The following is a 25390-nucleotide window of genomic DNA, read 5'->3' as shown; positions in this document are numbered from 1 at the left end:
CCTGGGTCCGAGGATGTTAAAGATAAACATCGTCGTCATCCGCCAGAAGCGCGTCCTCGTCAGTCGCTTCAGCTTGAGAAAGACAGACACCCCTTTCAAATTCTTCAGCGAGCTCCACCTGCGAGCCCCATGATTTCACTCGCCACTAAGCCTCAGCACGAGCGGGGCCGGAACCACCAGGCAGTGGTGGTGGCACTTCTCCCCTCGAGAAGAGGGCCAAACGAGAACGGAGCGTTTTCATAGAAAAACGCTCACAGTTAGCACAGGCAGCACCCTCGAGTACTGACCGTGCGTGCTCCTCGCCCAGACAGAAAACGCACAAGTCGTGTGTGTCCTCCGGTGTCAGAAAACCTGGGACAAGGATCAGCACACTTCCTGAATGATTTAGCAGACATATTTTCTTTAGGCAGAGTGAAAAAGGCACGAGCAAAAGCAGTCGCGAAAAGACAAAAGGATGTCGGCTGTTTCCCCAGGCGCTCCCTTTATACGTCACGGTTCGCGCCGTTTGACGTGATAGGCTGTCGCCGGCCAATAGGATTGGAGTGTGGTGATTTTTGGCATTTCGAGCACGGGTCACGGAGGACGTTCCCCTAGCGCAGTCAGTGCAGAGTAGAAGTTCCCTTTCGAAAGGGAACTGAATTTTCAGCATCATTACTCCAGTCTTCTGTGTCACATGATCCTTCAGAAATCATTCTAATATATTGATTTGGTGCTCATATTATTACTAGTGCTAGGCTCAATTATTAATAATAGTATCAATGTTGAAAAGAGATATTGCTGCTTTGTACTGGAACTATAAATGAGGCATACCCAAGGCTTCAATGTCACAGAAACAAGAGGGTTAACCCATTCACCCAACAACTGTTTGTTGGAGTTTGTAGTGGCAGTGTGAAATGCATGGCCTAGAAGCCAAAAATGTTATATGGATGATAATACTGCTGTACAGATCAGGTCAAGGTAATCAAAACACAAAATATAATGCAACCCAATGCTTAGTACACATGCTTGGTACTATATGTTTTGGTCTTGGTGTGCATAGATCTTTCACTGGTGATTTGTTTAGTGTTTTTGTTTCACAGTTGATGTAAATAGGCCTTATGGAATATGGAAGCCCGTTTCAGCCACTAAAAAAAATAATAAAAACGGTAATTGCGAATATCTCAGAATTCCAACGTTTTTTCTGACAATTGCGAGTTATCAAGTCAGAATTGCGAGATATAAATTCGCAATTACGTGATATAAAGTCAGAATTCTAACTTTTTCTCGCAATTATGAAATATAAACTCACAATTGTGTGAAACTTTATATCTCGCAATTCTGAGGTCATAATTCTGAGATATAAACTCGCAATTGCATGATATAAAGTCACAATTCTGACTTTTTTTCTCGCAATTCTGACTTTTTCTCACAATTATGAGATATAAACTTTATATCACGCAATTGCAAGTTTATATCTCAGAATTGTGACTTTATATCATGCAATTGCAAGTTTGTGTCTCAGAATTGTGACTTTATATCATGCAATTGTGAGTTTGTGTCTCAGAATTGTGACTTTATATCATGCAATTGCGAGTTTATATCTCAGAATTGTGAGAAAAAAAAGTCAGAATTTTGAGATATAAACTCACAATTACGAGATAAAAAAGTCAGAACTCTGAGATAAAATGTCAGAATTCTGAGATAAAATGTCGCAATTACTGTTTTTATTTTTTTTTATTTAGTGGCAGAAACGGGCTTCCATACCTTAATACTTTTTGTAAAAAACTAAGATTTTAAGAAGAAATTTTTTATATGTTAGAAAAGGTTTATCTGAACCTCTAACCTTTAGAGTGCTGTTGAGGGTTCTGATGAGATGTATCTTCTCATTGAGCGTCTGGTTTTTGCAACGCTTTATAAAGGAGGTTCGTAATTCCCATTTTGATGATGGCTTCCGCTCGCCCGTTGGGGACAGGCTTGCTCTTTTCAAATGCAAGTACAATCTTTCCATCTCATCATCAGTTCCATCCTGTCCATCTAGAGCTATTAAAACAATTATAACTTTTATAGCAAGAATTATGTTTAAACCTAAACAATCAAACTTCTGTGGAAGTTTTTATTATTGATAATAAATAGTGTATAATAAAATATTCTAATAATAAATTTCGAATATGCTCCAAATTCATCAATAGTCATGTCACTGGCTGAACAATGTCATTTCCTATCATACTTAAATCTATTTATGATGTTCCCCAACTTGCTTACTTTCAGGCCTGGTGTCAATTGATGTCAGCAGCGTTTCTGGTTTCTGTGGCTCTGTGGATATTGCCATAGGTGTTGTTCTTGATGAACATCCAAAGGGGCCTTGAGATGGAGCAGTGATTTCCCTGCATTGTGAGGTTTCCTTTACTGTGGGGTTCACTGTATGGACCACAGCAGAGCAGACCACTGTTTCCCCAGCAGTAGGTGTTGCCTGGGAGACAAGGTCTAACCAAGAGCGTCTATGCTTAGCCAGAGAGGAGACGGAGCTGTGGGAGGTCATTGTACTGACGGGGGAGGATAGGGTTCCATTGGCTTCACTAGGAACAGGGGAGGAATATGGAGGAGGAAGGCTTTCCTAAATGGGAAAGATACATCAGAGTAATGCAGGGACAATAGCATGCTCTATTATAATACATGTCTGGTGCAAATGTCTTCAAACACAATTCTTCTAGATCAGGTGTGTCCAATTCTGCTCCTGGATGGCCACTTTCCTGCAGGGTTTAGCTCCAACACACCTGCCTGGAAGTTTTTGGTGATCCTAAAGCCTTCAGGTGTGTTTAATTAGGGCTATAGCTAAACTCTGGGTCCATCTCAATCAGCCTAGGTCGTGAATCAGTATATCATGTACACGAATTTGGCCACTGGTAAGGACCCTGGCTCACCACATATTGGGACAATGATCACTTTATTTTTGGCGATATGACAATGTCCTCGTACTTCTTTACTAGTATTTAGAAAAACAGCAGATATTTTACTGACATAATTTTTTAAATGTAATTTAAAAGTACATTATGATAAATACTTTGATCGTTACATATACCTGCAATATTTCAACCGTAAATGTTAGCTTGATTATGTTCAGTAGCTGTTCAACAATGTATATAGATTCTGAAATATATTTAAATAATGGTTTGTATTTTAAAAAACGTCTATCACATGTCATGTGTATTGAGATGGCTTGTGTGTTTTATGTTTCGCACTTCAGAGTTTTCTTTTGAGGGAATAGTGAGTTTCCTAATCCCCTTCAGAAGGGAAGAGTGAGCATTGATGCTCCCTAGTTTTCAAATCCCTTAGTTTTGCAAGGATTGTGGGACTTTTTAGGGAGTGAACGTTTCAGTGCATGGAATGATTTACAATTGAGACTCTCTGATCAGTGCCCTGACTACTGAACTTGGGAGTGGTTTGAGAGACACCCTCTGCTAGATATTGTCCCTCCAGGAGCAGGATTGGACACACCTGTTCTCCTAATAGCAGTGAATAATACCTTTAACAACAGTGATGATGACTAAAGTAAATATTATAGATTATGCAACTCTGAACTTGCCTGGTGCACAGCAGCCGATGGTCTGTTCACACTTGCTACAGCTTGGGTTCGGTGCTCAGAATATGGTGGAGGAGGTGTGTCAGTGGACTCCTCATGATCACTGGCCTCACTGTAGCATTCTGTGCAGTAGAAAAACAAAGATGCAAAAAAAAAAGGAAACGTAAATAAATAGATGAATATTCTAAAGGCCCGTTCACACCAAGTTCTAAAAATCATTCTAAATATAAAAGAATAGCACTGTCCACACCACAGCTATAACAATAACAATATAGAGAAACAATATTGCTGGGATCACATTCGGAATGATTGAATGATAAAACACTGACAGCCAATCAGAATCCATTCTAATTCAAGGGTTTGTGCATTTAAAATGGCAGACAACATTGCAGAGAAATTAATCGCCAAGGTCCAGAAAAAGCCACAAATGTTTGACAAGTCCCTCCTTTTTGAAGGATACTTTAAAGAAAATGGATGTATGGAAAACAATTGGTCGTACCCTCAGAATAAATGGTGAAATGAGATCATTATGGCAGGCTAGCAAACAGTGTAACATAACATTACCTCAGATATCCATCGCTAGTTTCGACAACTTTGTCTTGCAGTGAAAAAGACTAGGTGTTGTTTTTATTCTACTATTGACTTCGTCAGCTAAATTCACTGTTAGATTAGATGGATTACACTTGAAACATAACATGCTGAGGACATCTGCTGGTTAAAGCTGTGTAAATGCAACAAAAACAGCAAAAACATGTTGTACACACTTTGAAACTGCAGCGCGTGAGCTTACAATAAACAGACCGTTATCACTTGCTGGTGTGGATGCAAATATAGTTATCGCTATAGTTATCAATCTTGGTGTGAGCGGGCCTTAAGGAATAACACTAGCACACTTACAACTTACCTGCTGTATGACCCTCTGCGGGTTCATACTGAATAGATGCTAGACCGAGTTTATTTAACCATCTGAAATAAAAAAAAACATCACAACAAGTCATCAACAATGACCCATAGGACTGTTAAAATAAATGTGTTTATACAACCGATTAATTAAAACTGTCTAACACAATTCTTTTTAAAAATTAAACATTTAATTTTAAGTTTCCTTCTGTTTTAACCTCCTACACCTTCCTTCAACTTCAACCACATGCCTTCTCTGTAAACCCCCCCAAAAGACTCTATGTCAGCAAAGCAAAACATGCCAAATGACAGAGTAGCTTTAGCTCCTGGTAGGCTCTCCCTTGGCAAATTGGTCCCAGGTGAGAGGGGAGACAAAGAGTGGTTCAATACGTCCCCTATAGAAACATTAATACGTTATTTGAAAGTGATTTGATAACAGAGGCCCTGGTTACACCTGGTATTAAGATGCATTTTGGACGATTGGATCACAAAGGGAGTAAACGGGGTCTAAAACATTTGTCCACTTTTGACCGCTTCCATAGGTAGTCCAAAACGCATTCGACCAGATTGTTTTTCGTAGTGTAAACACTCATGTGATCTAATGTGTTCAAACTGCCACACAAGACCACCTACTGACATAATGCGTAAATAGCACGCTAACTAGATGGGATTTAAACTTTGTCGGCTGAAGCCATAAGTTTGGTTTGAAGACAAAAAAAAAAAACGTACCAAGCACAATGTTTTCTCATCATTCCTGATTTCTAACACACTTGGGGCTGTCAGAGCAGAAACAAAAGCTGATGTTCTCTGTATGTTTTTACATGGTCTCCGTGTGCGTTCATAAGAAAAGTGTGCAAGCTTATTTTGTCCATTAGATCAAAAAAAACAACAACAAAAAAAACATACATTTACCTGCCCATAGAGCCTCCCCTTTGAAGAAATCAGGACAGAAGTGGGTGAAAGCGGAAAAAAGAGACGGATTAAAACACCAGGTGTAAACATGAGTGTGTCTGCCTCGTTTACTTGTGATCCAATCGAACAAAACATCTATACCAGGTGTAAACAGGCCCAGAGAGAAAGACCATGACCAGAAGAGGGACACCGGAGCCCTCTCCCTGGGGCCACGTCTGGGAAAGGAGCTCAAAGGCGAGCACCTGGTGGCCAGACTCTGGCCCATGGGGCCCAGTCAGGCTCAGCCTGAAAGAATAATGTGGGGCCTTTACTTGTGGGATCACCACCTGCAAGGAGAAGCTGAGGGGGGCCCACACACACAGGATACTACGACACCAGGTAGATATAGATATAGTAACCCAGAGTGAGAGACAAGTCCCAGACTGTGCCATGGTTTCATGCCAACTTCATGATGCATAGGAAAAGACTCTGACTATGTTCTGTGTTTACATTACGTTATTCCTTCATCCCAAGGAAGGCTGGAAACACAGAGTCTGAGTGGGTCCTGTTCAAAACTTCCACTGCGAATAGGCTGCTTGGAGCTGTGGCTGGAGAGTTGTTAATCCACCAGCAACCCAAGGAGAAGCCATGGATAAGCCATGGAGAAGGACTTTTCCAGGGGAAAGCCTGGTTGCAAGCAGAGTGCTAGAAAGTAGAATCCGTCCAATCGTCAAACCTCACCTGGAAGAGGGACAATGCAGATACTGTGGACCAGCTTTTTACCCTAGCAAGGATCCTGGAGAAGGCATGGAAATTTGCTTTTTGACTCTATGTGTGTTTTTTAGACTTATGACCATGTTCCCCAGGGTGTTTTGTGGTGGGCAATAAGGGAGGCGTATCAGGGCCTACTTAGCCTACTGCCACTATCACCTGATTCTGGATAAGTGGATGGATCAGAGCTTGTTACACATTTAACATTAAGTGCATGCTATATTATTTACTTATTAGATTACGCACATATTCTTGTGACATCCACGCAAATTGCCAAACCCAATAATTACACCCATCATCGTGTTTTTTCCTTTAAAAGGGAACTGAATGTGTTAACTATCTATATCAGTATTTTATGCAAAACATTACTGTAACTACTGTAAATACAATCATGGATGTTACTAAAAAGAATGGTTACACTTTATTTTACAGTGCCGTAGTTGCATTGTAATTACTCAAATAAGTACTGGCTACTATTAATTAACTACATGTACTTACTATAGAGTTACAGTTAGGGTTAGGGTTTGGTTTAGGGTTAGTTACTTGTAACTATGCATAAGTACATCTAGTAACATGTAACTACGGCACTGTAAAATAAAGTGTTACCAAAAGAATATACGTTTTTGTCAAACTGTTGTGTCAATGGGCTTACAAGTTCATCTCCTCATTGCTGTCAGCTGCAAAGTAAAACATCATGACTTTGGGGTGGCAAGCTTTGATCGCACTGTGAGAAACACAAAAAAGAGTGTGAAGGGTTGTTCAGTTGAAAAACATTTCATAATCATTATTATATAAAAAACAGTAGAGAAAAGAACCACATTATATTCCACTTGAAGGCCCTTTCATTGGGAAAACCAATCATTTTGAGCAATTAAACAGAATATTAACAGAAATTATGATGCCACTTACTATTTTTTCTTACATTCCATTGCTCTGTCAATTACAAAATCAGTCAAATTTATGAAGCCTTCCGCTTTTTCGGCCTGGGAAAAACACAAAACAAAAGTTGTCTGTACTATATCCTTTTGTCATTATTATCAAAGCAGAGAAAAAAATTTAAAGTTAAATGCTTTTTTCATCATCTCACATGAAGCTGTATATACTTCTTATTTTACCAAGATCAATCCTAAAATATCTAAGAAAATATGTTGTGCTGACCTTTATAAATAATATTTAATATAACAGCGTGATAAGAGTTTGGCACATAGATGGCATTCAGATACTCACCACTTGACTTGTGTACCAATACAGAGAGGTTTTCTTTAGCACAAACCAATACTTTTTCCACTTAATACTCAGAAATCCCTTCCCATCTTTTTTCCTATAGAGCCAGCCCTGATAGTCCACTGGGTCCAGATCTTTCACTGAAACTCTCCTTCTGCTCATTCTTAGACTTCCTATTAGAACAAGTGTACAAATGCCACAATAAAACAGAAATGATGACACAGAAAAAAAAAAGCATCATATTTGATTAAAACTTTGAGATGTTTGTGCAGTGCAAGACATACCTCCACAATTTTTCTTTTTTGACTTCTGTCTGAGAGACACCTGAATATGAAATATGTTGATATTATCATGACCACACCATATCTTGTAATTATGATTTCTGGCACTTTCACAATGCAGACAAAAATGATAATATGAATGTACAATAGGTTCACAAGAATTACCGGATTGTACTCATCAGTAGCAAGACGGGGAGCCAGAGAAATGGGGAAAGAGGCCTGGAAAGAGACCAAAGTAGACACATTCAAAGTGATCATTATGATCAGTTTCAGTCAGGGCACTTGGTAGCACTTTATTTTACAGTCCTATCCGGCATGTTCATATTACTGTATTTACTATAGTAATTGCAATAACTGTAAATATGCTTATATTTCTCCTTCAAATTCCAAGTGGGCAATTATATCTATTCACAGAGGAGGGGCTTCCATCTGGCCGCTCTGCCAGATGGAAACCAAAATCCATGGACTGTTGCAGTGATGATTGTCTTTCTGCAAGTTTCTCTTAACACGGCCCTTAAGGACTTAATTGTGATTAAAATGTTTTGAGCTGATAGTAAAGCACATTGGCACAATGAAACAAAACTTAACTGTTATGCAATACAAATTATGCACATCCATTATGAAAGCTAAACTGAAATATGGCCACAAAGAAAAAAAAAATTCTTTCATTAATAGGCATATTTTCTCTGCTTTATCAACCTCAAAAAAATGTATTTACAATAAAGAAGCTATGAAAAAGAGTAGAAAACAATGCATTAAAACTGAGAGTGGAAAAAGACACACGCTAAATGAAACTTATTGCTCAATTTCCTCAAACATATCAAGTTCCTCTTTCATGTTTAACAGAATAGCAGACACTGTGAAAGAGCATTTTCTTCACATGCAAATATATCATGTTTCACACCTGATAATCATCCAAAAAGGAAGGTTTGTTGGAACAGAACATGAATAAACTGTACCTATTCAATATGCCTATATTGTAACCATAATAAACAATATAGGCTACAATAATGGGTCTTATAAGTCACACTATATGATTTAAGTGTCAAAATCTGCTGTCTATATCTAAAACATTTAAATAATTTTATTTATTTATAAAATAATTTTTAATTATTTAGATGTTTAGATAATTAGATGAGATTATTAAGAAGAGACATTTTTATGCTCTTCAGCCTGCAATTGATAATAATACTGTGTTACAGTACATGTATATAATATATTAATGAATTATCTGTTTTACCTGTTCACCAGACTTGAGCAAGGTGGAGTGTCTGACCGTCTGTTTAGACTCTGAAATGGCATGTAACTGTCCTCCTACCACAGTCAGTGTTAAGAGGTCGAGCACACAGCCGGATCATTTTAGAGAAAAAGGGACTTCTGCTTATGCAAGAAACATTACAAAACATCCTCCACTTCTTATTCTATACAGAGGCAAAGGGCAGCAATCATGATCACATGAAAGCTGATTAACAAACTATTACTGGTGAATGGTTTTCACATGAAGTAGAGGTTAACTTGTGCAACAGTCTGAACGTGTGTTATGTGTAGTCTCTGCCACTATAGATGACTAATGTTCATGAATGAACCAAAACATCTGCATAAAAAAAAAAAATTAAAATGATAAATGAAACACTTAAATTGTTTCAAACTTATAATGAAACAAACAAATAAAAAAAAAATAATAATAAAAAAAAATCAACATATTCCCACTATACAGGTGCTGGTCATATAATAAGAATATCATCAAAACGTTGATTTATTTCACTAATTCAATTCAAAAAGTGAAACTTGTATATTATATTCATTCATTACACACAGACTGATATATTTCAAATGTTTATTTCTTTTAATTTTGATGATTATAACTGACAACTAAGGAAATCCCAAATTCAGTATCTCAGAAAATTAGAATATTACTGAAGACCAATACAAAGAAAGGATTTTTAGAAATCTTGGCCAACTGAAAAGTATGAACATGAAAAGTATGAGCATGTACAGCACTCAATACTTAGTTGGGGCTCCTTTTGCCTGAATTACTGCAGCAATGCGGCGTGGCATGGAGTCGATCAGTCTGTGGCACTGCTCAGGTGTTATGAGAGCCCAGGCTGCTCTGATAGTGGCCTTCAGCTCTTCTGCATTGTTGGGTCTGGCATATCGCATCTTCCTCTTCACAATACCCCATAGATTTTCTATGGGGTTAAGGTCAGGAGAGTTTGCTGGCCAATTAAGAACAGGGATACCATGGTCCTTAAACCAGGTACTGGTAGCTTTGGCACTGTGTGCAGGTGCCAAGTCCTGTTGGAAAATGAAATCTGCATCTCCATAAAGTTGGTCAGCAGCAGCAAGCATGAAGTGCTCTAAAACTTCCTGGTATACAGCTGCGTTGACCTTGGACCTCAGAAAACACAGTGGACCAACACCAGCAGATGACATGGCACCCCAAACCAGAAGCTGTGGACTGTGGAAACTTTACACTGGACCTCAAGCAACGTGGATTGTGTGCCTCTCCTCTCTTCCTCCAGACTCTGGGACCCTGATTTCCAAAGGAAATGCAAAATTTACTTTTATCAGAGGACATAACTCTGGACCACTCAGCAGCAGTCCAGTCCTTTTTGTCTTTAGCCCAGGCGAGACGCTTCTGACGCTGTCTGTTGTTCAAGAGTGGCTTGACACAAGGAATGCGACAGCTGAAACCCATGTCTTGCATACGTCTGTGCGTAGTGGTTCTTGAAGCACTGACTCCAGCTGCAGTCCACTCTTAGTGAATCTCCCCCACACTTTTGAATGGGTTTTGTTTCACAATCCTCTCCAGGGTGCGGTTATCCCTACTGCTTGTACACTTTTTTCTACAGCATCTTTTCCTTCCCTTCGCCTCTCTATTAATGTGCTTGGACACAGAGCTCTGTGAACAGCCAGCCTCTTTTGCAATGACCTTTTGTGTCTTGCCCTCCTTGTGCAAGGTGTCAATGGTCGTCTTTTGGACAACTGTCAAGTCAGCAGTCTTCCCCATGATTGTGTAGCCTACAGAACTAGACTGAGAGACCATTTAAAGGCCTTTGCAGGTGTTTTGAGTTAATTAGCTGATTAGAGTGTGGCACCAGGTGTCTTCAATATTGAACCGTTTCACAATATTCTAATTTTCTGAGATACTGAATTTGGGATTTTCCTTAGTTGTCAGTTATAATCATCAAAATAAACATTTGAAATATATCAGTCTGTGTGTAATGAATGAATAGAATATACAAGTTTCACTTTTTGAATGGAATTAGTGAAATAAATCAACTTTTTGATGATATTCTAATTATATGACCAGGACCTGTATAACCAAAAACACAAACTCTGAAGCTCAATCATCACTCCTCAGCACAATGATAACCCCAAAACTTCAACAACAGAATCTCATTTAAATCCAACTTAACAGAACATTAATCACAAAGTTCACTCATTCATTCATCTTGCTCAAAAACACAAAAATAGACAATTTCAACATTTATTCTCCCAATGCAAAGCCATTACCAAGCCAATATCATTTTATAGTTTCAAATAGAAAGTTCAACAACTGTTTTGCCTTGGCAAAACTTAAGCAAACTGAACAAATAACAAAAACATAAACAGTGACTGTTTCTGGCTTTTTAAATTAAATCGACCCATATCATATTTTCAGGGGTTTCAGAAGTAAACTTCTATTGTGTGGAACGGGAGACTACAGCAGATATAATTTTTGCATTCCTATTGGCTCCAACATCAAAAATCCATATCTTTCCAATAGAGGAAATAAATAATAAGAGGTAAATGACATCAGTCATAAAAGAGAAAGATGCCAAACTACCATTCCTCTGTAATACAACAAATGTCATAAATATACACTAATTCATTAAAAATTGAAAATATGAGAAAGATTGCTTATTACATTGTTAATTAAGGCCGAAACACCTCGTCACAGTGTAAAACGGTTCAGTGAATCAGCCAAATCCAGCAGTTAAACTTTTAAATAAATGTAACTTAAATTTTATTCGAAAAACACATGGCTAGAAATCCTTGTTATGTATGATCAGTGTTGGGGGTAACGCATTACAAGTAACTTGAGTTATGTAATCAGATTACTTTTTCAAGTAACTAGTAAAGTAACACATTACTTTTAAATTTACAATGAAATATCCAAGTTACTTTTTCCCATTTATTGACTGACAGCTCTCCTGTCCTTATGTTGAGAGAAATAAAGTGCAGAGGTGTGAACATGATGGTTATTGTAGTTCTAGACTAAATGTGAACATGTATTTACTCATCTCACTTGCATAAAAACAGAGTCAGTATTCCTAAAAAAAGAATAAAAACAGTGAAATGCAATCTCAGAATATTGCACATAACTGCAATAATTAAATTAAATTAAATTAAACAAATATACTTTATGTATTTAATCTCACTTTATTGCTGAAGTAAGAGTGATGATATTTATTCTCCTGTGTCCTATTTGAGAATGGCATTGTAACTGAAAGGTTTGTTTGAGCTGCGCCCTCTACTGTACAGGCATAAATATGCATTTCCTTCTGCATGAGGCTTATTCATTTCACTTTTTACATTTGCCAAAATTAGATCTTTTTGGTTGTTATTAAAAAACAAACAAGCAAGCCCAGCCCAGGTGAGAAAAAGTAACGTAACACATTGCTTACCATAAAAAGTGTACCATAATTAGTTACTCTTTTAGGTAGTAATACAATATTGTAATGCATTCCTTTTAAAAGTAACTTTCCCCAAAACTGTGTATGATTATTTATGACTGTTATGAAAAAGTATAAATATAAGTTCTTTGTGTTTTGGTTTGGTTCTGTTCTGTTTCGGTTTGCCTGTGTTCCTGATCCTTGTTTGTTTCTATGGTTACTGATTATTTTTTACACACCTGTCTCTAGTTCTGTTGATTAGCCTCCTTGTGTATTTAATCCCTGAGTTTTCCTTGTCTAGTGTTAACGTTATGTTATAGTGTGTAGTATGTTGTTTTGCCGAGGGTTTATTAAAAGTCATTCTCCCTTGGATTACTACAGTTTACTTGTAACATTAAATTAGAATTATGTGATATTAGAATTTTGGAGGGAAAGATTTCATGAAAAGTGTTCTTTTTTTCTATATTTGATTAGGTATTTGATACCAACAAACAAATGCTTGTATAGAGAATGCAAGAACCTTGTGACAAGTAGCCCCAGTCTCCCCTATGTATTTTGTGCAAAGTTCTGTCATTAATATTGTATTACTGATGCCATTATGTTGTAGCCTGACGTGGTCATACTCAATTCTAGTTCGAATATGAGTCTGATACTGCTCCATTGGGCTTTGATTATGGGGGCGTATTTCAACCGATCCAGGAAAGTCCTCAATTGGATAGACCTACAACCAATCAGAGCTACAGAGTAAGTGACGTATGTTGAGCGACGCATAGTTGTCAACAGAACTCTTCTTAAGCCGAGTTCAGACTGCACGATTTTAGCCCCGATTTTGGCTCGCCGACAGGTTTTGAGAAATCGCCGACAAATGCCCGAAATCACAGGCAAATCGGTGCTCGTTCACGTGAGTGACAGTCACGCAGTGTGAATGAGCAAAGACGCAATCTGAGAGAATCGCCGACGAGTCGCCGACACCCGTGAGATATTTGGCATGCTAAATATCTGGACCTGTCGGCGATTCAAAATCCTGCTGTGTGAAAAGTGTTCTGACTGGAAACCACATCGGCGATGACCGACAGCCAATGAGAGAGCAAGATACAGAACAGCGTGGAGTTCGGGGAGGAGTTATAGACCACAATATCAGCAAGCATGGCTTTGTACACATAAACATTACAATTATATCAAACAGAACCAAAGCACAAACATTTGCTTGACCATCCAACAGCAGCACATTGAAAAGTTATTTATTTACCTCCAACTCTCATTGCAGAACACACAATCACAGTCTCCCCAACCATTTCCTCCTCCATATTCTTCTTTTCTTTTTCTTGTTTTCGCTGCAAATCAGCGCACAGGCAATTCGTATTGCAAGCTTCTTGCGGGCTACCGTTTTTAATAATAATAATAATAATAATAACTCCGGTCTTGCATGCGTGATATCGCGTTGTTTCCTTGTCACATCTCGCGTGTTTTTGGTTGTGAAACGTAGTTTGCGTGCCAGACAGTTGTCGGCGATTCTTCCTATCGTGCAGTGTGAAACCTTCTGTCGCCGATCCATCGTGCAGTTTGAACACAGCAGCGACTGAATGCTGGCCAAGATAGTCATGCAGTGTGAAAAGAACAGTGACCCGACTACTTTGAAAATCGTGCAGTCTGAACTCGGCTTTAGCGACCATCGGGGCCAGCTGATAAATCAAACTTTTGCCGAATCCCGTAGGAAGGACGGCAAAGACATCTTTCCCATCTACAAATGCCTTGATCGCGGTCCTCTGTTCCTTTTTTAAAATTAATGCGCTGTCGATATCTTCTATAACGGATGCGATGGCGGAATCTACACATCTCAGTTCTTCAACAGCCATCATTGTTGTAAACTAATTGACCTTTCGCAAAGACCCGCCGCCCTTAGTTACTGTTGCTTTGTCCGACAAGTCGTGGCGCTGTCACGCCACACAGAGTGGAACATACATCGCGGAGCAAAGAGGAAACTGACAACACATCGACAGACGAGACAGAGCAGGTTACTTATGATATTAAACAAAGTCACAGCTTTCAAACTGTGTAGTTATTAAAAAAATTCAAACAATAAAAAACGTTTTGTGGCTCTTTAATGTGTTGTGACCATGATCGTGACAGATTGCTGTAGCGCCTCAGCTCAAGAGGCTCGTGAACCGATCATCTCTTCCTACTAGTTCATTTATAGCATCAAATAAACATGAATGAACATGAGAATGAATGTTGTTTCAAACGCGGAAAGACGTCAATATGCACAATTTTTCAAGTTTAACTCCACCGAGGTTAATCTTCTAACTCCTGACTGCTTTGTCGGACAAAATGGCGGATGCGGCGTTCTGATTGGTTAGATCGCTTGTCAATCAAACTCCCCAAGCGCTCTTTGATGACGTGGCTGGTCACGTTTCTGGTGATAATCTGTCAATCATCGCCCTGACAATGTGATTGGTCCGAACAGTTTCTGTTCGGGCATAATTACTCCTCTACGGATCGAGTCCAGACCGAACTCCCCGACCTCAAAATGTTGTGGGCGGGGCTAAGTTCGGCTGGCATCCAGGCTAATTATGTTGTTTGCAATGCTGAGAAAATGTAATTTTCTCAATTACAGTCTAAAGTTTTCGCTGCACTGTAATGTATTTCCGCTCATATGGCACAAGGCAAATGGCTATAGACTTTAACAAACATAGAATATACATTTTAATGAAGCAAATAAAATATTTTCTCATCCAACAAATTGTTTTTGCTGGATTGAAGAGTTTAGTTACCAGAAGTCACCACCAGAGGTCACCAAAGTCCGCAAACTACAGAGGTTCAGAAGTGGATGTTTCTCTTTTAATGCTCCAGGAGGACCACAATAACATTGTGATATTGTCGATGCTTTGAAAGATATTGGTGAAAAGTGGACAAAGCCCATTTTCCAGTGTCTTCATATTTAACATTTATGTCTCGGCTGAAATGGTGTCTGTGTGAGTGAGAAACCCCTATCTCTGCCGTCTCTGACTTCATGGGATTAACTAATTTCTCACAATGTTCTGAACAAGTGATTGTCACACCACTTAACTAAATATCCCCCTGAGGGAAAGTCATGTCACTGCCAGGCACAGAGGGTCCATTCTTCTGCTCTGTCTGTGTGCTGTTTCTCAAAGCAAGAGCTGCTTCTACACCAGTGTTTCTCACTGAGTACTCAAGAGGAGGATGGCACCAGCATGACCATTGTCTAGAAAAAGCCTTGTTTCCTTTATATGGCATATTCCCCACTTTGAGATCTTTGGAGAAATATACACACATTCACACTCAAAATAGATCTGATATTTTGACAACTATGAAGAAACCCTCTAAGGGTGCATTCACACTTGGTTCACACTTGATTGCTCGGTTCAAACCAAAGCATGAGCGCAAATTGGCACTTGCATCTCTTTTGCATCTCTTTTCTGCAAGAGTCCATTTCTGTTGAAGGTGAGCAAAAATGAGATAGCCTATATATTCTCTGTTTGCAGTGTGTCATTCACACAAACACAGTTTAACTGAATCATACTACTTCAATAGCGGTTCACTTCCACGATTTAGTACGATTGTGTTCATATCAGTGAACTGTATCTGATTTCACATGAACCATACCACCCTTTTTGGCAGATTTAAAAAAATTTTTTTACTGAACTGTTCACTGAAAGGTTCTTTGGGGAACCAAAATGGTTCTTCTATGGCATCACTGCAAAACCCCCCTATTGGAACCTTTATTTTTAACAGTGAATGTGAGGGTTCAGAAAAATGATAGTTCATTGTCTGAGTTCAGGATAAAATATGGGTTGGAGAATGACAATGAAATAATAATGGCTGTCCTACAGAATCAGAGGACAGTTTGGATAAACATGCATTGTGCGTGGATATTTGGAACACCATGACTGCATGAGTTTATATTAGCCTGAGTGAGTTTGGACATGTTTAATATAAACCCAGATACAAATATTTTGAAAACTGTAGTGTTCAGATATTCTCAGAAAAGATGAAGTCATAATAATTCAGTTGTCTGCACAGATTTGCAGCTCACTATCTGCAAACTATCTGTTGCTCTAAAAAGAGAAGCATGTACAGATGTGGCTCTTACCGCTTGAGAGAACGACCAGGACCGCATGGCACTGTTGCTGTACCTGCTGGGGAGACGATGACGGATTTAATACAGGAGCAGACATGGCAAGATAAATTGTATGTCTGAAGCTAATATACTAGAACACAAACAGGAGGTTATGTCAAGTAAAAATCACTTGGTGTATGAAATCCATTTGATTTTCCTTAAGCTCATATATTTTTGTATATGTATATACACTGTGGTTTATGAGATTGTTTTGTGTCTGTGTAAACAGATGTACGCAATGAACTCCAAGAGCAATTCAGAGCACATTCTCATTATAAACATAAAATGTATTACATTTCAGTGTTACATACAGTTCATCTAGATATTTGATTGTCTGTTCTCTGTTTTCTAGAGATTCATGCATTATGCAAGACTTTTCAAATCATCTATTCCTTTTACATATGCAAAAGTACAACAATTAATAACATAAAAAGCCAACAAACTGATATAATTCAAAGGCATTATCCTGTAATATTGTGGCAGAATTAATCATTGAATAGATATTACAAGTAGCTTAAGAAGTTCATATATTTTTTTGTTTTATTACCATATTGAGTTATTTTGCAATCAAAGACATTTTTTTCTAGGTAATTTTTTCCTTGTGGTCCATCACACATTCTTGTATTCTGTCTGCTGTATTTCTATGAACGTGTGTCTCACTGTTTTTTCAGATATATGATTAATAGACGCAAACTAGAAATAAATAAATGACTGAAAGTATTACAAGTCTCACAAATGCTACTTGGCAATGTCTTCCATAATGTTGCAAATTTATATTTAAATCGTTTTATGGTTTCACAAAAAGAGAATGATTATAAGACAAAAAGCTTACTACACATTAGGAAAATCACAATCACTTCAGTCCCATTTCATCTGACCAGCAGTGTTTATTTCACCCCTAATTTTATTTTCGTGTTGAACCATCCCAATATTGTTCATTTTCAAGATGTTTTTTTAACCAAGCACTAGATTACTGAGCTTGCTTTGCCCTTCAAGAACAATTTATGACATTAAAATTTTTGTAACGCTATACAGTATTGTCCCATTCATTAACATTAGTTAATGCATCATCTATGAACCAACAATGAGCTGTGTATAGGTGACTGACAGGGAAGAGACGGAATTGTTGAATAATGTTGTCATTATTTTTTCTTGTTTTTGCACACAAAATTATTCTCGTCACTTCATAACATTAAGGTTGAACCACTGCAGTCACATTGACTATTTTACCAATGCCTTTACTACCTCTCTGGACCTTGAAAGTAGTGGTTCAATTGCTGTCTATGGAGGAGTCAGAGAGCTCTCAGATTTCATCAAAAATATCTTAATTTTTGTTCTAAAGATGAACAAAGGTCTTACCGGTGTAGAATTACATGAAGGTGAGTAATTAATGACAGAAATTTCATTTTTGGGTGAATTAACCCTTTAAGTTACAGAAAATTAAGTTTAAAATACACACAATATTAAGTTGCCGTCATGATCAACATTATGTCAACAGAACTCATAAAAATAATGTTTGCTGCTTAAAAGGTTTAATTTTTAACTTTAACATTTATGTAAGATGTGGTAATAGGTCTAATGATTTCTTTGACACTAGTTTTATCCTGGGCTGGTATGGCAAGCCGTTGTGACTTTTATTCATTCTCAGGATATGAATTCTTGATAATCAACAATTCAATTTTCACTAGTTAAAAAGATAATTCTTGATATTAGGAATTACATTTCCACTAGTAACAAAGTTAATTTTTGATATCAACAATTCAATTTTCACTAGTTTAAATTCCAATTTTTGATATCAAGAATTACATTTCCACTAGTAAAAACTAGAATTCTTGATATCTGCAATTGTATTTTCACTAGTAAAATGTCACCATAGGCTGCCATTCAAATTCAATTGTTGATATCAAGAACTGATTTCTTACTAGTTAAAATTCAAATTTCTCATAACAAAAATACAATTCTTACTAAAAATGTGAATTTTTGATATCAAGAATTCAATTGTCACTAGTGACAATGTTAGTTTCTGATATCATGAATGTGATTGTTACTAGTAAGAAAGCCATTTTAGATATCTGAAATTATATTGATATCAGAAATACATTTTCAGATATCAAAAATGAACATTTTTACTAGTAGCAATTCAATTGTTTATATCAAGAACTGACATTTCAACTAGTTACAATTGAATTCTTGATATCAAAAATTTGCATTTTACTAGTAGCAATGTAATTATTGATATCAAAAATTACGATTTTTACTAGTAAGAATTGTATTTCTGATATGTGAAATTGGAATTTCAACTAGTAAGAAATCAATTCTTGATATCAACAATTGAATTTGAATGGCAGCCTATGGTGACATTTCACTAGTGAAAATAAAATTACAGATATGAAGAATTCATTAGGGGAAATTCAAATGTTGATATCAAGAATTAACATTGTTACTAGTGGAAATGTAATTCCTGATATCAACAACTGAATTGTTGACATCAAGAATTCATATCCTGAGATGTGAATAAAAGTCAAAACGGCTTGCCATAGGCTGGAACATTTGATCTAGAAACATTTAAAGGTACTATCTGAGAAAATGTACAATAATCAACCTCCACATGTAATGGTTACTGTTCCAGATCTTGGGGTTGTCTCTTTTTTTGATCCATGGGGAATTTAAACCATGTCACCACACTAGTGCATGCTAAAAATATACATGACGGAGAAGCAAAGCCACAGAGCTTCTCGCATCCTGGCAGGAAGAGCACATTCCTGATAACCGAGCATAAACTACTTGAGCTAAGATTCTTCCCGTGCTTTTGTTTTGGCTCACAGTGGCTGTGCGCTCCGGGATGGACGCTGCTCATTTAGTTCTGCACCCACCTGTTGATGAATGCGCTGTTGGAGGCCCAGTCAGGATCCTGTGGCAGGACACAAAGAACAGTTAATATATGTTTCCACATGGACAATGCCACTGATCCTTAATGACTTACTGACTCTGTGCATTTATAACTTTTTAAACATTCAGTTTTTGCTGAACAATCAGTTCTTGTAGAAGTGGATGGCTACCCTTTACAAGCAAAGGTTTTTTGCTGACTAATTATATATATACATATACATATATCAGATTAAAAAAAGTCCAAAAGACAAGGTTCTAAGCAAAAAGTGTTATTCCCATGCATCACTCGCAAAACATGCTTCATATTTATGTGTGCATAATATAATAATATAATTTAAAGAGTGAATTCCATGCAAAGCTAGAGGACATTGCTTATTTGTTAATTTTCTCAGCAAAGATCAGTGCATTTCTTCAATAAAAGTACATTTCATTGAGCATTTTGCCAACAAGCAGATTTTAGTTTTTGTGAAAAAGGGTAATGCAACAAATATGAAAAGGTCAGTATGAATGAATTATTAGGTGAAAATATTAGGGTAAGTTGGATTAATAGATAAAGGCAGAGCACAGAAACAGACTGTAACCTTAATGTAAAAGGAAAGGAGCAGAGAAAAGAGAGAAAACTGTATCATTCTGAACAAAACCACTCCCAGCTGCCTTCAGAAGGAACAATCACTGGTAATTAAGTACTTACTGAAGTTGTTTTACTTTTAAATTCTTGTAAAATGTACATATTGTACCATGCCACACAATTATTATATTTTTAAGATCAGCACGTCGTGGAAAAATGTCACAAAAATGTGTCATGAATATAATTTTGGGTAATTTCATAAACCTTTACAATACTATTACATCATGCATCACTGCACACAAATGAAAACCTTCTGCTTGTTACGGGTAATCTGTGTTCGTTTCTGTTTTGGGTGGGTTTGTCACATGTTTTAGTTCTGTTTCCTAGTTTTCCAGTTCGTTTCTATGTTTCTCATTGATTTGATTAACATGCGCACCTGTCATTCATTTTGTTGTTTGTTTTGCTTGTATTTAAGCTCTGTGTTTCTGTCTGTTCTCGTCAGGTTTATAGGGTTGTTCTATTTGAGGTTTCAGTCAAGTGTGTTTTGTTTCGAGTTGTTATTATTAATAAATCTTTAAACTGCTGCGATTACATCTGTTACTCACTGCTTGGGTCTTCTCTTATGGAGTTAAATCTGTAGTAAAAGCCAAAGTATTACCTGTTACTGACGTAACAGACAAACGGTGCATCATTTTAAAATGAAGACAACTATAATTCAAATGAAGACAAAACAAAAACATCTGGAATAGCAGCTTTAATGAGCAGAAGCAAATAATGTGATACAAAGTATAAATGTGGTTTAAAACTCTATGTGAAGAACAATAGCTTATCACTGTAAACCCTAACGCTCAAAATAATTAATTGGTTTGAGTTGGACAAACTCAAATTAAACAAATTAGTTTAATCAAATTAACTTTTTTTTGAGTATTAACAACTTTCATTTTCTTTTAAATTCATGAAACTGACACATTTTAAGTAATCTGAATTGTTCATTGTTTTGAGTTTTATGAACTTGTTTCTTTTAATTTAGACAAATTTTTACCTAAAACTTGGCTGGGATTTCTATTTCCCAGCATGCTTTGCCATGACACCCGAAAAGGAGAATAAATGCTAACATTAAGTGTTATATAATGTTTTTTTTGTTTTGTTTTTTGTGCAAGATCATTGTTAAATGGAGGATTTACTAGTGTTTAATGCTTTGCCATCCTAATTTAGAAGAGTTTCTGTTATGTTGGGGTTTTAGGGGGTTACCATCATGGTGACAAATGGATAACAAGCTTAGTTTGAGAACAGGTATATGTTAAATGTTCTATATTGCCGTACTCTTTCAGCAATTGCTATGCTAATGTTATCAAAGCATTGTGTTACCAATTAGCATTTGTTAAATTAGAAGTTATAGCTAGCTAAATTTCCACTACTAAAAATATAATTTAAGATGTCATTTAGATGTCTCACTCCCTATATATATATATATATAGTTTTATATATATATAGATAATTTTATGTTCAATGTATGAATTGAATTCAATTTTATTAAAAATTAAATGTTTGGAGTTTTGACATCTTATTTGGGTTTACAGTGTAGATTAATAATGCATAATCTAGATATGGCAAAATACTGATATAACACTCAGCATTTAAAAAACAATTACAGCTGTTGTCGCAGCTGAACTGTGTTAATTTAGAAAAAAATTAAAATCTAAATTTTATCTTATATGCAATATTTGGTTCATTCTCTCTCTATTTTTTGAAACTGTGCTACTATTTATCCTAAGCAAATACAATTTAATATCTGCACAGGCTAAAAAGCATAGAGTTTACAGTGACAAGCTGTCATAACTGATTCACCCTTAACTCAAACCTTTATTATAAACCTTATTTTCTTTATTCTGTGAAACACAAAAGGAGATTTCTTTAAAATAATCCCAGAGCTATATGTATATATCATAAACATAGGTCTGGTTTCACAGACAGGGTTTAGATTAAGCCAGGATTAGACCTTAGGTCAATATTTAACTAGCTTTTATTTTTAAACGTTCACTAGAAAAAACATTACTGGTGTGAATCTTGAGACAAAACAATGGCACTGACATATTTATGTCAGGTCCAGTTGCTTTCAGTTACAACAACTCAAATATGCATTTTAGTCTGGGACTAGCTTAAGCCTTGTCTGTGAAACTGAGTGTTAGTGTGCACTATATTCCAAGTCTTCTAATGACGAAGCTTGTGGATTTTTGGAGCTTGACTGTATGCAGTGTCCACTTTTGTGGTACAGAATACTTCAAACAACCTGCAATACATTCCTTTTTGTTTACCATGGAAGAAATAAATTAATACAGGTTTGTAATGACACAGGGTAAGTAAATGACATCAGAATTTAATTTTTTTTTAGTGAACTGACCCTTTAATGAAAAATAAGAATATTGTTTTTACAAAATAATAATAAGCATTTGAAAAAAAAAAAAAAAATACTGTTAATATACCCATGTTACCCATGTCACAAAAGCAAAGCACAGCACCACAAATTCCAAAAAGGATACGGATATACTTTGGTGTAATGTAATGATAAAAAAAAAAATCTGTCAAAATAATTTACTTACAACTCATACTCCTAACACATAAAGGAGACAACACAGTTTAACCATGATGAAACTCATAGAAACTTTGAAAAAAAGTTTGCTCAACCCTCCAATTACATCTATTGAAGGTTACACATCCAAAGCAAAAAGACAAGAGAAACAACATGATGCATTTGTTTCTCTGATTAGAAATTAGTTGACTAACTAAACTGTTTGGAAACACATGGGGGTTTAGCAGAAATGAAAGGAAAAAAAATGTCTGGAAAGCACTTTTTCCTTTTCTTTTTTTTTTTTTTTTTTGCACCAGATTGATTTTTTCCAACCATAAGCTATGTAAAAGAATTTCATGGATACCACAGTGGAAATAGCTGAGGTAGATATACATTTTCAAATGGCTTCATATACAAATTAATACTGTGGCATACAAGTCAATTTTTCTGAGCAAACCAGAGATAATGCATTTCATTTTTTCCCCACACGTGTTTCCAAACATACATTTCTGAGGTTAAATTCTAGTCATTTTAGACACATTAAGGCAATCTAGTCAAGTAGTAATATAAGAGGCACAAAGAAATATCCCAAGAAAAGGAGAGCGAAAGCATGAAAAAGTACATGAGAAAAGAGTCACCGCACACAGCTGGACAAAGGGAGAAGGCAAGCTGACATTAGTGAGTCAATAGCTTAAGCCGTGTGATCCAACTGACCAGTAGCGAGGGCTCCGCGGGCGGCCGTTTGGGGGTGGATGTCATGGGCGTCTTTTTGACTAAGTCCTCCTGATAAGGAATGGTGGCGCTGTTGTGCAGATCTGCATTGACGAGGAATCGGCTGTTCCGCGAGCAGTCCATCCCGTAAGCGGGTCTTTCGGCGGTGAACTTGTACGACGAGCCCGGCCCCGAGGCCTCCTCGGCGATAGTCGGTATGCGCTCGTTGCTAAGGTATCTGTACAGAAGATCTTCACCTACACCAGAAGATTAAAAAGATCCCAGATGTTTTAAAATCCTTTGAACAAATTCATGTTTCAACAATCATATGGTATGTAAAAAATGTTTATTATTTGATCTGCAAATGTGTAATCCACTATTTGCAGTGGGGAATTATTCAAATGATTCTCCTTTGTCCATGAGCGCAGAAAGACACATTCGACGCTTGTGCACTAGCTAGTGGACTTTGTTATCAAGTGCTCAAGTCAATTACGTATGCGCTGTACTTCTGCAGCTCTTTTTCCTGTTGTGGCAGTTAGCAAACAGCGGCGTATTACCGCATGCGCCCCCTTCTGGATTGGAGTGTGGATCGCCTGTGACTGACTGTATTCGTCGTCTGATTGCATGAACTGAACTGTGATGTCTGTATCGTACGGTTTGGGACAAATACATGTACTGTTACACCCCTAGTAAAAAGCCTTCATGCACTTGTAGGACATAACAATGTATAACCATGTTATTTTCCGAGAGCTACGACTTGTACCACCTGACCACTGCAGATTTAAGGTGTGTTCGACTTGAAGCGGCACTGTGCAGACCGATCGGTGTATGACATCAAAGTACCGTGAGAGCGATTAAAAAATATATGAAGTTTTACGGTAATTAAGACATGGCGTGAACGCAGCAATGTCTTTCGAATCGCTCTCGCGGTACTTTAATGTCATACACCAAACGGTTCAAGTCGAACACACCTTAAATCTGCATTGGTGGTACAGATCGTAGTCATAGCTCTCAGAAAATTACCAGTTTACACAAGCACATGAAGGCTTTTTACAGTTCGGAATCTGATTTTCTTGATTTTTACAATCTGATGGACAGGTCTAAATTAGTTTTTGGAGGAACAATAATATTGATTCTTATGGTGTGTTCACACTTGTAGTTTGCTTCTTTTGGTTCTTTTTTTTCTTGGTTCTTTCTTTGTCACTGGTGCAGGGTTCCCACTCTTTTTCAGCGATCATTTTCCAGGACTTTTCCAGGACATTTTCAATTTTACAACAATGGGAATAAAAGACTGGGATTACGCCCTAAAGTAATATATTGCTCTCTAAGTCTTTAAAAGGTTTATTGCCATGACTTAACTATAAAATCAGTTTTTAATATGAGCTCTTAATCATACATTATGACCATGGAAGATTGTTTCTGTTAAAAAAAAAAAAAAAAAAAAAAAGGTAATTGCAACTTTTACTTTTTATCTCCCTATTCTGACTTTTTTTTTCCTCGCAATTGTGAGTTTACATAATTGTGATTTGATATTCGCAATTGCAAGATATAAAGTCAGAATTGCGTGATAGAACCTCATAATTCTGACTTTTTCTCGCAATTGGAAGTTTATATCTCACAATTCTAAGAAAAGAAGTAAGAATCGCAAGATATAAACTGTCAAATGCCAGAAAAAAGTAATAAATGCGAAAAAAAGATGAGAGAGTGATATAAACTCGCAATTCTGACTTTTTTTCCTCACAATTGCGAGCTTAAATCACAATAATGTAAACTCGCAATTGTAAGAAAAATATTTAGACTTTTTTTATTTATTATTCAGTGGCGGAAACAAGATTCCATAGTTTATTGTCATTACTTAACTACTGATGCACATTTCTATTTTTTTGGCAGTACGTTTTGGAAGATCATTATCTCTGCAAGGTAGACTTTTCAGGGTAAGAGATGGACTAAAAATAAACTCCAACACCTTACAGCTAGATTCTGGAAAATAAATTCAGTGGTACAAGAGGATGTGGTGCTGGTCCTTCAAGAGTCACTCTCAATCTGTCTGTCTATAAAGCCTATAAAAAAATCTGTCTTGTATTTTACTACAGTTCAGTATGTGATTCTTAAATGGGGGGCATTTTTTAGGATTCTTTACCTATTCTAAGTCTCTGAGATCCTGACACCTCACACTTCTGGAGACTGCAGGTAGGTTGCTAGAGACTAAAGGGTTCCTGATGGTTTCACAC

The 25390-nt window shown here is 36.9% G+C and overlaps 1 protein-coding gene across 4 annotated transcripts in view; it reads right to left on the bottom strand.

Moving 5' to 3' along the window:
* Positions 1–25390, bottom strand: part of LOC125268391 (connector enhancer of kinase suppressor of ras 3-like) — a 92753-nt gene that overhangs the window by 6786 nt on the left and 60577 nt on the right. The window contains exons 13-24 of one of the 4 annotated variants that reach the window (XM_048190553.1): positions 23163–23416; positions 19296–19333; positions 16396–16441; positions 7792–7845; positions 7630–7669; positions 7349–7518; positions 7031–7104; positions 6774–6845; positions 4464–4525; positions 3563–3681; positions 2242–2593; positions 1823–2019 (exon numbers count right to left, since the gene is read on the bottom strand). In XM_048190553.1, coding sequence (XP_048046510.1) covers positions 1823–2019; positions 2242–2593; positions 3563–3681; positions 4464–4525; positions 6774–6845; positions 7031–7104; positions 7349–7518; positions 7630–7669; positions 7792–7845; positions 16396–16441; positions 19296–19333; positions 23163–23416 — 1478 coding nt within the window. Of the gene's footprint in view, positions 1–1822; positions 2020–2241; positions 2594–3562; positions 3682–4463; positions 4526–6773; positions 6846–7030; positions 7105–7348; positions 7519–7629; positions 7670–7791; positions 7846–16395; positions 16442–19295; positions 19334–22260; positions 23417–25390 lie in introns of those variants that run through there. The other 3 variants (XM_048190554.1, XM_048190555.1, XM_048190556.1) reach the window with 3 other exon arrangements.

Source organism: Megalobrama amblycephala, linkage group LG5 (assembly GCF_018812025.1).
Source record: "Megalobrama amblycephala isolate DHTTF-2021 linkage group LG5, ASM1881202v1, whole genome shotgun sequence".
In the NCBI taxonomy this organism is placed as follows: Eukaryota; Metazoa; Chordata; class Actinopteri; order Cypriniformes; family Xenocyprididae; genus Megalobrama; species Megalobrama amblycephala.
This window is presented reverse-complemented; position numbering and strand designations above follow the sequence as displayed.